General features: G+C 43.7%; 3 protein-coding genes across 4 annotated transcripts; 1 reads left to right on the top strand and 2 right to left on the bottom strand.

Annotated features, from left to right (window-relative positions):
- Window positions 1–177: 177 nt before the first annotated feature.
- Window positions 178–9,346, top strand: ergic3 (ERGIC and golgi 3). 2 transcript variants are annotated; one of them, XM_077603916.1, is made up of 14 exons: window positions 178–383; window positions 754–824; window positions 1,391–1,478; window positions 1,548–1,667; window positions 2,287–2,383; window positions 2,448–2,613; window positions 2,687–2,744; window positions 4,164–4,178; window positions 4,531–4,562; window positions 5,220–5,316; window positions 6,558–6,622; window positions 6,696–6,832; window positions 8,112–8,167; window positions 8,249–9,346. In XM_077603916.1, the coding sequence occupies exons 1-14, from the start codon at window positions 296–298 to the stop codon at window positions 8,326–8,328; spliced, it is 1,170 nt and encodes a 389-aa protein (XP_077460042.1). In that variant the 5' UTR covers window positions 178–295; the 3' UTR covers window positions 8,329–9,346. The 2 variants fall into 2 exon arrangements, with proteins under 2 accessions (XP_077460042.1, XP_077460043.1); XM_077603917.1 differs by lacking the exon at window positions 4,164–4,178 and having other exon boundaries at window positions 180–383.
- On the bottom strand, window positions 5,350–6,151 carry romo1 (reactive oxygen species modulator 1). Its single transcript, XM_077603921.1, has 3 exons — window positions 6,007–6,151; window positions 5,649–5,785; window positions 5,350–5,560 (listed from the first exon to the last, which is right to left on the bottom strand). Exons 2-3 carry the CDS (start codon window positions 5,783–5,785, stop codon window positions 5,452–5,454), a joined length of 246 nt encoding a protein of 81 aa, XP_077460047.1. The 5' UTR covers window positions 6,007–6,151; the 3' UTR covers window positions 5,350–5,451.
- Window positions 9,347–9,919: 573 nt separating the features above from the next.
- On the bottom strand, window positions 9,920–12,929 carry LOC144076241 (uncharacterized). Its single transcript, XM_077603920.1, has 3 exons — window positions 12,580–12,929; window positions 11,252–11,882; window positions 9,920–10,852 (listed from the first exon to the last, which is right to left on the bottom strand). Exons 2-3 carry the CDS (start codon window positions 11,874–11,876, stop codon window positions 10,416–10,418), a joined length of 1,062 nt encoding a protein of 353 aa, XP_077460046.1. The 5' UTR covers window positions 11,877–11,882; window positions 12,580–12,929; the 3' UTR covers window positions 9,920–10,415.
- Window positions 12,930–12,949: the final 20 nt, after the last annotated feature.

Below are 12,949 nucleotides of genomic sequence, written 5' to 3'. Positions count from 1 at the left end.
TTATTTATTTAATATTTACAAATATATATGAGAAATAATATACCCATATATATTCTATATTTATTTTTAAAACGGTTCAGCCGCTAATCGCCGAGCCAGGCATCTACTTTTTTAAATACACATGATATCTCCGACCAAATAATTAGAGGGGCGGGTTGGTAGTTCACGCGTCTGTCTCTGATTGGTTCACGACACAGACCCCGCCTCCCATACCGGAAAAGAAATCCTCCGGTCTTGATGTGTGTAGTCGGAGTGCAGCAATTGTGTCGGTGGCGTGCGGCGCCCGCTACGTAAAATGGACGCGCTCAACAAACTTAAACAATTTGACGCCTATCCCAAAACTCTGGAGGATTTCCGGGTGAAGACGTGGGGCGGCGCCACCGGTGAGAGGCTTCGTCTGACACGGGAGCCGTCCGTCCGTCAGTCGGCGCCGCTAGCATGCTCGGCTAATAACAATGCTAGCCGGTTCCATTGAAGCAACCACGTTCATAAAGCAAGCGTGTTTCAAGTTATTGTCCTCAAACTCGACGTGCATGTCAAAATTAATACTCAGAAGGTTTTAAATTCAATGTTGGCGATGAACCAGTTTGAAAGGGGCGTTCCATAATGAGTGAAAGGTAGTGAGAATGGGGCGAATGCCTTTTAAATCTGCCCACTTCTCCGTTTAAATTGACGTCTATCGTCGACAATGGCAATGTGACATGATGATTATCGATTTAAATTCGACTTTGAACGGTTTTTCTCTCCCCACAGTGACAATTATCAGTGGTTTCATCATGTTAATCCTCTTCATATCGGAGCTGCAGTACTACCTTACAAAGGAGGTGAGTGCATTTTCATATTTATCATATATAAAATCATTTTCATCCACCAAGTTATATCGAGTCGATAAAAGTTGTCGAGCAAGAATGTTACTCCAACACTCGTTTTCTAGTCGAATATGTTCAGGATTCCAATGCTCAACCGGTTGTACTGGATCAGATTTACCGTTCGCCAAAAGTAATTATGTTTTGTCGTGAGGCATTGTGGGAAATGTGGTTTTATTAGCATCACAGCTATATTAGGGATTTCCCCCATCAAAATTCGAGGCTGAGCACATTAAATGATCAGAATCGGGTACAAAAAAGATTAACTAATTACAATGTATTTATCTACTTTTATTTAAATGTGAATTCATTGGTTGCCATTCACTGTAGTCGATGCCCCGCCCATTTTGGCTGACCGTGCTCTGTCCTATCGTCTTCTTTCCTGTCCTCGCTCCTCAATTAAATGATATTTCTAATTCCATAAGACTTCTGCGCCAGATAAATGAGAATCCATTTAAAAAAAAAATCACATGTTTTGACGCATAAATGACATCATCAGGCTGCAATCGTCCATGTTCTTGCAGGTCCATCCCGAACTGTACGTGGACACGTCCCGAGGTGACAAACTGAAGATCAACATCGACGTGGTCTTCCCTCACATGCCCTGCGCCTGTTAGTATTTCAAAGCGTCGTTATTTTTGAGGCCTATCCGCATTATCCAACGACCTGACTTCCTGTTAGATCTCAGCATCGACGCCATGGACGTGGCCGGCGAGCAGCAGCTGGACGTGGAACACAACCTCTTCAAGCAGCGGCTGGACCAAGACCTCCAAGCCGTCACCAATGAGGCGGAGAAACACGGTAAGTCCCAAATATCATGTTGTCAGATACCTGGCTTTTTTATTCTAGGCCTGTTTTAGCTCCTCCCCTCAAGGGATTGCCACGTCCAACCCGTAGCATCTTACAACTACTAAATATTGTGATGAAAATAAACTATATTTTGGATGCCCATAATATCTTCACCATGACTTAATTGCAGTTTTTACATTTAAATTATTTTTTAATTTTTGGATTGTAATCAGGCTGATTACAACATCTGTTGACATTTTTTTCCCAGAAAAAAATAGCTTAAAATACAGAGCAGGCGCTTATTGGTCCGTATATAAGACGACTCCTTTTTCAAGACTCAAGTTTGAAAAAAGACAAATTCATTTTTTTACACAAATACCCGATCTAGAACAAATGATTTTGGAATGTAGGAGAAAACCGGAGTACCCGGAGAAAACCCACGCAGGGCCAGGGTAAACATGCAAACTCCCACCTGGATTTGAACACAGAACCCCAAAGCTGTGAGACCAGGCTGCTTTTTTCAGTGTTATTTCGCTAAAAAAAAAACATCGTCTTATATTCGGATCAGAACGGTATTTAAATTGCACTATGTCGGATTTGGGGGTATCAATTCTTAATCTCCCATGCGCAGAACTGGGGAAAGCCGACGACGGAGAAGCGTTCGATCCCGGCACGCTGGACCCCAAACGTTGCGAGAGCTGCTACGGCGCCGAGACGGAGGAACTCAGGTGAGGCAAAAGTCCACTTTGCGTCTTTAATTTTCTGGAATGACGGTCTCGCGGCGGCATTCAGGTGCTGCAACACCTGCGACGACGTACGCGAGGCTTACCGCCGCCGCGGCTGGGCCTTCAAGAGCGCCGACACCATCGAGCAGTGCAAGCGAGAAGGCTTCACGCAGAAGATGCAGGAGCAGAAGAACGAGGGCTGCCAAGTCTATGGCATCCTGGAGGTCAACAAGGTAGCGGCCAACGCCACCGCCGTTCCGTCTCGTCGCTTTTGGGCTAGCGTGACGCGCCGTGTCCGACCCGCAGGTGGCGGGAAACTTTCACTTCGCTCCGGGGAAAAGCTTCCAGCAGTCGCACGTGCACGGTAAGAAGACTGGTTCCGTTTTGGGTCGGTTAGTAGGTTAGTCGGGTCGTCAAAGGTTTCTGAACGGCGAATGAGGATGTGCGGGTTGGGCGGAGCTTCTCGTGGTGGAGATAAAACTTGATTGGACGATTCATTGGATGCGCGTTTAGTAGGTAGACGTCCAAGCCATGTTCTTTAGTTTTTTATTAAATAGTATTTACAAAAAATGAACAAGCACGAAAAAAAAACCGTATTTAATGTTATAAACCTTATTTATTTTAATCTTTTTTAAAATATATATATACACACATATACATACATATATATGTGTATATATATACACGTGTATATATGTGTATATATGTATGTATATATATATATATACGTTTTTTATAGATCTAAAAAAAATGTTTATTTTATCTTTTTTTAAATATATTTTTAGATTTTACAAAATGATTTTTGAACTAAAAACAGAAAAAATGGATTAAAAAATGACAATTATGGATTTAAAAGGGGGAAATCTGGAAATTAAATATACATCTATACTCTTCATTTGAATTTGATACTAAAACAGAAAGTCGGCACTCATCATTTACTTTCTCGGGCCGCACAAAATGAGGCGGTGGGCCAGATTTGGCCCCCGGGCCACCACTTTGTCACATGTGCTGTAAAACATTTTGTAGGCTGTTTTTTTTAAATTATTTTTTAGTAATTAACTATTAATTTTGATTCATAAGACGCAAAAAGGCACATACTTTTTGGACAATACACAAAAATGTGATAATTTTGTGATCCCGCCACCATTTCATTCCATTTGTGCAGGAAAGTAAGAAAAGATACAAGAAGCGGTCTTATTTTTTTTTTAGAACAATATGCAAAGGTCCTTTTTATTCATTTTAATGCCATTGAAGTCTATGCAACGCTATCTTATTTTCTTCACTTTCCTACACTGAACACACTAACACATTTTACCATGAAATCTCAGTGCTCTGCAGCAGAGAGACGAGAATTAACATCAGCCGGTCTTTGTTTTTGGGGCCGCACGGTCGCGTGGAAGCAACGTTTAGCTTCGCCATTAGCGCCGCCTCAAACCAGTATTTTGATAGTCCATTAATGTCTCCTTTATTTTTTATGACCAATCGGCTCCTACGTAAAGTTCAGTTAGTCGTTGTGTGAGGGCCGTGGAATGAATGAGAGAATTTACATATACAGTACACTTCTACTTACCAAATTTTCAAGTTACAAAAAACGTCTTGGAACCAATTAATTTCGTAAGTAGAGGTATGACTGTATTTCTTGTCTATCAAAATAGTCGATTATTAGTCTTATTCAGCACGTCATGCGTTCCGGGCGGTGCGGCCCCAGCAAGTACATGACTTTCAATGTGTTGCCCCGCCCCCCAAAAAATCATCTGGTGTTTCTTCTCTGTTCTTTGTGCAGTGCACTCTGTGGAAAGTAAGTCATCTTTTTTCCTTTTTGGCTAATTCTATCTATTTATTTGAAAAAGTTACCACCGATTCGGGTTAGCGAACGATCACGTGCCGTTGACGGAGACCGGCGTCTAATCCATCTGAGCAGGGAGGGTCGGCAGCGATGGAGCTTTCCCGGTTCAAACGGATTGGGCGTCTGTCTCCGTTAATGGCAGGCATGCTTTATGATATTTTAAGGTTGCCTGAAATACTACACGCTTGTAATACACATGCATCTGCCGCACTTTTAAGTACCGCATATTTAAAGTACCTCACTAAAATTACAAAAAATTTGAATTTGATGCATTTTTTACAAATATGAATTTGTTTTTCCGCAGTTCACGACCTTCAGAGTTTTGGCTTGGATAATGTAAGTAACCAATTGTTGTTTAAATGGAACATTTTAGCGGCAATTTTGTTTTTTTACTCAAATTAGATTATACGCCATTTTAAAATGATTTGATGCTCATAATTTAAAGGGCTAGCAGCAACAAAATAATCCTGAGAGATAAGGATAATGTCAAATAATAATTTTGCATTTATAACAATAATAAAAAAAATGTTGGTTGTAGGTTAACTATAGAATTGCATGTGATTAATCATGATTAAAAATTTAATATTTACACAACTGAAACTAACTTTTAGAACAACAAAAATGTCCATTGGCTGTATAGAAAAAGAATTCCAACCAAAATAGCTTATTTAGTTTTTAAAAATAAATATATGGGTAAAAACTACTGAAATTTTAATTACCTTTATCAATTGGGACTAATGGGAGGTGCTGTGTAAGTGACTACCTCCCTAGTGTTAACACTGAGAAATGCAACAATGTAGGCTGAATTAAGATTCTTTTGTAGGCCTTATTTTGTGATATCATTTGCTTATGGCCAATAAAAACTGAACAGCAGCCTGCAGGTAGCCCACGGGCCGTAGTTTGCTCACCCTTGTGCTAAATAGTCTGAAATGTGCTTTCCACTGTTTTTGATGGTCCATTAATGCCTGTGACTTGAACTTTTATGTTAACCAGATTAACATGACCCATTTGATCAAACACCTGTCATTCGGAGAAGACTACCCCGGCATAGTCAACCCTCTGGACGGGACGCAGGTGATGGCGCCGCAAGGTGAGTCGGGACCAAAAATTCCACCGAGCCCTCTTCGTCTTTAAGTATTTTTTAATGAACGCCTCGACACGGCCGAGCGGACGCGTCACAAAAGTCCCGTAGTTGCGCGGAGGGGCTCGGTAAAGCCCCCCACCATCAGCAGCGGATGCCCATCCCGATAGCCATGAAGGTCCCGAACGTCCCGCCGCTTTGCATCATGGTCTTGCCCACTCCTCCCATCAGTTCTCGACCTCGCATGCCGATTCTGTAGACGAGGAAAAAGCCAAATACGTTAAAATAAGTCACTTCCAAGTGCCACTTTTTTTATTATTATTAGTTTGTTCTAATTTGACCTGAGACAGGAGAAAGTTCCGAACATGGCCCCGGCGGCCATGCCCACAGCGAAGCCCATCATGAAGCCCATCTTGACCCTGTCAAAACAGCTGGGCTGGGCCTGACCGTGGCCGTACGGTGCCACACTCACGGGCATCTGAAAGTGTAGGAAATTTCAGTAACTCGGGGTTAACACAACCACGCTTGCGTTAAAAGTAGCTTCTCCGTAGACCCTTATGAAAGCAGGTTGTTTACCTAAGCGGGTGCTAGCATTAGCGTGCTAATTAGCAGGCTAACGCTACCTGTGGCCTTGGGCGATTAAACACGCCGCGCAATTTGTTTTGTAGTTCTAAAGGGTTCGGATACAACACACGTTACCTTTAAGTCGATTGTTTCTTGAGAAAGATTTATCGGTCGAAGGTTGAGAGGCGCACTCGGGCGAAGTAGACTCAAATGCCTTTTGGTCAGACCTCCATAGCCGGAAGTAGGAAAGAGAGGAAGAAAGGAAGTGAGCCGACAGGTCAATTCGGTGTCGCGCTAAGGCAGACAGCGACCCCCAGTGGCTCGTGAGAATAGTGCTATTTTAATACGCATTCGAACTGAGTTGAAAGTCATGTGCATGATTGTTTCTGCAATTTAATGAATATATAAATTAAATGAAAATGCAATGAAAAGACAAAAACGACATTTTTTTAATTAATTGCCATTGACGGCAATGGACCACCCCTTCCAGTCAAAATAATTTGGACATCCAAAGGCTGCTTTTGCGTTAAATTATCCGGGCTATGTAATTCGTTGAGAATAACCGGAACATCATACATTAGCGTTAAATTCTCATATAAAATTTGATTGCGTATCTGTAAATAGATACATTTTAGCATGATTTGTATCACTTAACACGACGGTCTTGTGTGTTTTCTGTCCCACAGCCTCAATGATGTACCAGTATTTCGTTAAAGTTGTGCCTACCATTTACATGAAAACCGACGGAGAGGTGAGCGTCGTCACCGGAACGCCGTCCCAACATTTCAAAAACGGAATAACTGATGCTTTTCTCTTTTGAGCAGGTTGTCAAATCCAACCAGTTCTCCGTCACCAGACACGAAAAAGTGGCCAACGGCTTGATAGGCGACCAAGGCCTACCCGGGGTTTTCGTTTTATACGAGCTTTCGCCCATGATGGTGAAATTCACAGAGAAACACAGGTGGGACGCCGGCCGAAATACCGTATTTTCTCGCCTATACGCCGCATTTGTCGCAAAAAACAAATAACTGAATCGAGGGTATGGCTTATATGCGCACAAATTAGACTGCATGAAACCGCAAATGACGAAACGCCATAATGCAAGACAATGTGGCCGATATGGTCATTTATTTCAAAATTGAGAAAAGATAAACAGATAAAACGCTTAACAAAATTTATTTTGACGTCTATGAATGAAATTCAAGAAAAAAGATAAACCGTATCTTGCATAAAAGGTGAAAAAACTCACTTGTGCCTGCCAACGCTCGCTCAGGGCGCCGCCATCTTACCTAGGGATGACAAACTAGACCGCTACGGACACACTTCCTGGTTGTACTGCTCATCTGACTTCCTTTTTGAATTTGTCTACGTGCAGGCAACACCCTTACGGAATCCAGCAATCGATTTAATCTCTGATTGATGATGATTTTTCTTAAGATTTTCCCCTCAAAGTAACACATTTGTACTCCTTATTAAAACCACGAATATGGAGGTGAAAGTGGCGAATCAGGGGGCGGCTTATACGAGAGAAATTGTAAAATTCAACCATTTTAAGGGTGCGGCTTATACGGTCGCTGACGTCGCTTCTTAAAGGGACAACGCATGTACATACAAACTCTTGTACACTCACACGTCGGCTCAGTGTAACTGCTCATGGCCATTGTTGGCTTTTATTCATGCGTACACCGTCTTGTTTTACCTTGTTTGGTCGCCGGTCTTTTGGTCGCAGTCTTTTGGTCGCAGTCTTTTGGTCGCCCCGACCGCAACAACAGGCGACCAAAAGACCGGCGACCAAAAGACTGGCGACAAAACAAGGTAAAACAAGACGGGCTACACACGAATAAAAGCCAACAATGGCCATGAGCAGTTTCACTGAGCCCACGTGTGAGTGTAGAAGAGTTTGTATGTACATGCGTTGTCCCTTTAAGAAGCGAGGTCAGTCCGTCAGGGTCTTAACAAGTTCTCCAACAAAAAACAATAAAAGTCCGGGAAATTTGGAGCTTTTCTTTAGCCTAATAATGACTAGGGCATTAAGTATGACTAAATAGTCATTCGCAGTTTGTATTTAGGGAATTTGAGCAACGATTTAAATGGTAATTATCAATAACCTTCCGGGCGACCAAAAGACCGGCGACCAATCGACCGTGTACCATACGCGGAGGCGGCTAATATGCCAGAAATTACGGTCGGTAATCCTTCCAGTGTGCTATTCCCCGTTTGATGCTATCTTTGCGGGTCAGGTCCTTCACGCACTTCCTGACCGGAGTGTGCGCCATTGTCGGGGGCGTCTTTACAGGTCAGTCTCAAGCGGGGGTGGGGGCGTGGCCAGTCCAATTCACGGCTCAGTCCTATTTGTCTTTTTTCCGTCCCCGTGCAGTTGCCGGACTCATCGACTCGCTCATCTACCACTCGGCCCGCGTCATTCAGAAGAAAATAGAGCTGGGCAAGGCCTCCTAACGGCAGGCCCCGCCCCCGTCCCGGCCTTTTGCGTGGCCACACCGCCCCCTAGCGAGCATCTTTGCGTCGACCGGGCAGAGAAGGACGTCGGAACACCACCGGCCGGGTCCCCGAGTCTGCTTTTCGGAGTCGTCCGTCGTCAAACGAACACCGGGAGGGCGCCGCGACGTTGTCTTCTTTACGTCCTTTTGTCCAGGTTCTTTGTGTTCTTGTTGGTGTCCTGTCTCGGTCCTTGGGTTTCTCCTTGCTCTTCTTTTTCTCCGTGCCATGTTGGGGTCCCTCATTTTTATTTTTTGTCTTTTCCCAGTTCCACACCTTTTGCCTCGGTGCCTTTTTTCGGATTATTTTGTTCCAATTCCTACATTGCACTTTGTCTCCTGTCTCTTATATTATTTGTTCTTAATGGCATCTTTCTGTTTATTTCCCAGTTAATTCATCGTCAGTTTCCCTGTTGCGTTAGCTGCCTCGGACGATCATAGACGCCCAATCCATTTGAACCGGGAGGGCTGACAGCATTAATTTGCTGCTATTCATCCTCAAGGGGGCGCTTTTCTTTTTCTTTTTTTTTTTTTTTACTGGACTGACAACACCTAGCATAAATGACCTTCAAAGTATTTAAGTTTTGCAAACGATGGCTGTCTTAAAACTCTGATAATGCAGGAAAAAACAAGCCCGCTCATGACGGCAGCCATTTTGTGACATCACTTATACCCGCGCACAAGACGGACACTACGGTAAAGTTTAAATTCTGTTATTTTTCCCCTTCGGTTAAAGGAGGATAAAGGTGTTGTCTTTCCGTTTAAGAGTCATCATTTGACAAAGCCGAGACGGTCGTACGCGTCTTTTTGCCGACGAGAGAATTTCTCAAATTTGAAAGCGTGGATGTTTTTAACGTTGAAATCAGGGCTACGGCGTATTCACCGTGTGAGTACGCCGCTGCGCGAGGGTAAAATGTATTTATATTTTGATTGTCCTCGAAACTGTTTTTTAAATGGCACAATAAATGTGAACGACAGCAGTGCGGATTCGCTTGAATGCATCATTGTATCATTTGGAGTTACTATGTTGTTTCCTCTAGTTTGCAGTGTCACCTTTCGGCCACAAGAGGGTGACATCCGCTTTGCTGTTGAAGGCCGCGATGGGTGAGTAGCTTTCTTTATAGTTAACTGAAAATGTGATCAGTATTTCTTTTACATATTGAATCAAGTTCCAAATTTTTCGGAGTATAAGTCGCACTTTTCATAGTTTAACTCGGCCTGCGACTTATACTCAGGTGCAATTTAGGTCTTATTTTTTCACTCTGAACACCTATCCACTGATTTATTTTATTTTATCCTGATAACAATTTTAGTATTGGTCCATATCAAGCGCACTGGATTATAAGGCGCCCTGTCTATTTTGGAGAAAATTTAAGACTTATGTGCGCTTTATAGTCGTGAAAATACGGTACTTGAGCATATTTTGTGTAACCGAGCATGAGCTTTCTCTCCAGGCGACAAAAAAACATGATGTCCTCCATCTCCCAATGAGAAACAGTCCATCTTGAAGGACAAAAAAATATTCAAGATAATAAACAGAATGAGAAACCATCTCAGCAGGAAAAACTTTATTAATCAACACTCTTAAGTAAAAGGAACCTTCTCTCCATTGGACAATAGAACACACCTTAACAATCTTGGTCTGATGAAACATCTCCTGCAACAACAAACTATCCCCCCTCTGGATTTGTACCTAACAAGGTATGAAGAAACCCGTTTCTCTTTGACTGGACCCGTGAACCTCAAACCTAAACAAACACCCATCTCAATTTGTAAGTAAAAGGAACCTCCCTCTAGTAGAACATCTCTTAGGGGGAGAAGAACCTTCTCTCCAAACGTAAAAAAATAACATCTTGAGAACGTCTCAGGACTACAGAAACCTCTCCAGTCCATTAGGAGAAGAAACCTGATGACATAGTCTTCTTTACGGGGACCAAGAACTCTTTTCTGAACTGTCGCAGCCCATTTCAACGTCGGTCAACTTCGCTACGTTCGAGTCTCGCCAACGTTTCGACATCTGGCGCCCAGATAAATTCGCCGTCCCCTTATTCACGAGTCCGGCGCCCCCGTCAGATACGACAGTTGCTCCTTCATTTCCTTCCGCCGGGCCCTCAGAGCGTAGCGCATGGTCCCCAGCCGGTAGGCGCTGGCCTCCAAGTCTCGGATCAAGTCCCGGGCCCGGGAGAGGATGAGGATCTTGGGCGCCCTGTTGTTGCCACGCAACTCCGGGATGGCGTCTCGGAGGCGCCAGAAGAAGATTCTCATCATGCTGCGCCGCTTGCGTTCCAGCGCCGTGTGCGTCCAGCGCCGGTCTTGGGATTCGACGTAGGCGTGGGCCGTCGAGGCGCGCGCCTGGTGGACGTGCGGGCGCTTGGGGGGGGACGCCGGCGGGGGCGCGGCGTAGTTGTGCTGCTGCTGAATCTCCGAGAGGAGGGAAGTGGGCTGCAGGGGGCGCTGTCCAACGGTCACCACGTCAATTTCCTCTTCTGAAGAAGCAGATGTTTGTTTATTAGCTGAGTTAGCATCGAGGTAGCTAAATTAGAATGAAAGCTTTGTTTTTTTGTGATTTAAAACAAACTGGTAGGAGATTCTTATGGTTTGAAATGTGTTATTGTTCTTTTATTAAATGAAAGGGAAAATATTTTTTTTCTAAATCTTCATAAATGATGAAGTAAATTAATTTTGCTGGCCACAAAAAAAAATTGGCGTGCTAGATTTGGCCGCTTTGGGTTTTTAAAATATTTTCATAACACGCTTGCATGCATACTTATTTAGAAAAATATATATATATTTATACTGACGAGACTCAGATAATAACTGCACTTCCTCAAAAAGTAGGAGGAGTCATAATAATAAAAGTTAAACAGGCGGTTTTTCGCTCTCACCAGATTCGCTGGACGTCCCCCCTCCGGTGGAGCAGTAGTCCGACGTGTAGTCGTCCGTCTCCTGGTTCTCCACCGGCTCCCGGAAGTCCTCGGAGGGCTCCACATCCTCGTCCAACGGCACCATCTTCTCCTCCGAGGTCGGTACCCCCGACACGCCGTCTTCACCGCCGTCCTCGGCGCCGTCTTTACTGCCATCTTCGCCGCCCTCCACATCGTTCTTTTCGCCGCCTTCCACGTTGTCCTCTTCGCCACCTTCTGCGTCGTCCTTGGCGTCGTCCTCTTCGCCGCCCTCCACGTTGTCCTCCACGTTGTCCTCCACGTCTTCTTCCACGTCGTCCTCCGCGTCATCCCCCGTGTCTTCCTCCATGTCGTCCTCAGAGGAGGAAGAATAGCTCAGGCTCGCGTCGTCGTCATCGTCGTCCGACAGGGAGAAGCCGCAGTTCCAGCTTGGCTCCGCCTCCTCGTCTTTGTCCACCTGGGGGACGTCGGACACCGAGCTGGTCTTGACAGAGGGCGACCGGGCGAAGCGCTGCAAGTCCTTCAGCAAACTTTGGCAGAACTCCTCATCGTCAAAGTAAGAGTAAGCCCGCGGGAGACACTCCATGTCTTTATCCAAAATATACATGGTCTCCTACATTGACAAAAAAAACCCAACAATGTTAAAAAGTTCACCAAAATAGTAGTTTCGTTCTTATTGTATTTAGCATTAGCCGCCAGTCACAAGCAAGACTTGTCAAAAGGACAAAATACTCTCCAAATTTTAACAACATTTTAATCTAAATATTCAATATGGCCCACAAAAGAATCTTAAATGCAGCCTACATTAAGGGGGTGATATGCACAGAAGCAGTACATTCCAAATGTATGTAGTACTATTTAATGGAATTTTCGACGGATTTGAACGCAGCATGGCAATTGGAGAACCCTGTATGATTCACGTTGCGTTCAAATAACGTTTAATTAAAAAATGCATTATATCTTTAAATTGCGTTATTAAAGAGACAGACAAATACCAATAATCTCTCAACCATAAAATGGGTAGAGAGTGATTGTTTTGTAACATTGTGGAAATTTAGTAAGTAAAATGTCAACCACATGGCTATAGTATTGTGTAAGCTGTAGTATAACGTTGTTCTCTTAAAACTAGATATACAAATACGCCAATCTACTCTTCATAACATTACTGAAAGACAGATGTTCCCAAATAACCCAACATTCATTGGTGAAATTTAGCAATTAAATTAACATTGAATAGCTTCCCAATGGGGATTCTGCTCAAGCACGTTTTACGTCAGATCATTAAAGGAAAACAATTATATTTTTCTTACCAGCACGTTCAAATAAACCGTGCGTGGGTTCAACAAATGTGACGATATCTGCGTTAAAATCCACTCTGTATCACCAAAATTGAAAACTATTCGCTGTTGAGAAATGTACAGTTTCTTAGGGGAAAAGAAGCATTGTCCGTCCGGATGTGACGTCAGGGAGCAGGCGTCGCGGAGTTTGGTTGCTTCACCTCGGCACGACTGTGTCCCTCCGCGAGGAAAGAAACTTTCAAAGTGTCTAAATTGGTGGCGAACGAAAACACGCGTAGTTTTTGGACTCAGGAAAGGTGATAAAACCCTCTTTCTGTTGGATTTCGACGTCAATTCTGGCGGCGAATGTGTCAGTGTGTATATAATCGCACAAATAATTGGG

Source organism: Stigmatopora argus, chromosome 6, assembly GCF_051989625.1.
Source record: "Stigmatopora argus isolate UIUO_Sarg chromosome 6, RoL_Sarg_1.0, whole genome shotgun sequence".
NCBI classification, from domain to species: Eukaryota; Metazoa; Chordata; class Actinopteri; order Syngnathiformes; family Syngnathidae; genus Stigmatopora; species Stigmatopora argus.
The sequence above is the reverse complement of the archived record's forward strand: the minus strand, read 5'-3'. Positions and strand labels throughout refer to the sequence as shown.

Coding starts and splice junctions, on each gene's coding strand:
- ergic3 (XM_077603916.1), top strand. CDS start 296: ATGGACGCGCTCAACAAACTTAAACAATTTGACGCCTATCCCAAAACT. Junction 825..1,390: donor AGTACTACCTTACAAAGGAG/GTGAGTGCATTT, acceptor ATGTTCTTGCAG/GTCCATCCCGAACTGTACGT. Junction 2,384..2,447: donor GCCGAGACGGAGGAACTCAG/GTGAGGCAAAAG, acceptor GGCGGCATTCAG/GTGCTGCAACACCTGCGACG.
- romo1 (XM_077603921.1), bottom strand. CDS start 5,785: ATGCCCGTGAGTGTGGCACCGTACGGCCACGGTCAGGCCCAGCCCAGC. Junction 5,561..5,648: donor GGAACTTTCTCCTGTCTCAG/GTCAAATTAGAA, acceptor CCTCGTCTACAG/AATCGGCATGCGAGGTCGAG.
- LOC144076241 (XM_077603920.1), bottom strand. CDS start 11,876: ATGTATATTTTGGATAAAGACATGGAGTGTCTCCCGCGGGCTTACTCT. Junction 10,853..11,251: donor GGGGACGTCCAGCGAATCTG/GTGAGAGCGAAA, acceptor CTGCTTCTTCAG/AAGAGGAAATTGACGTGGTG.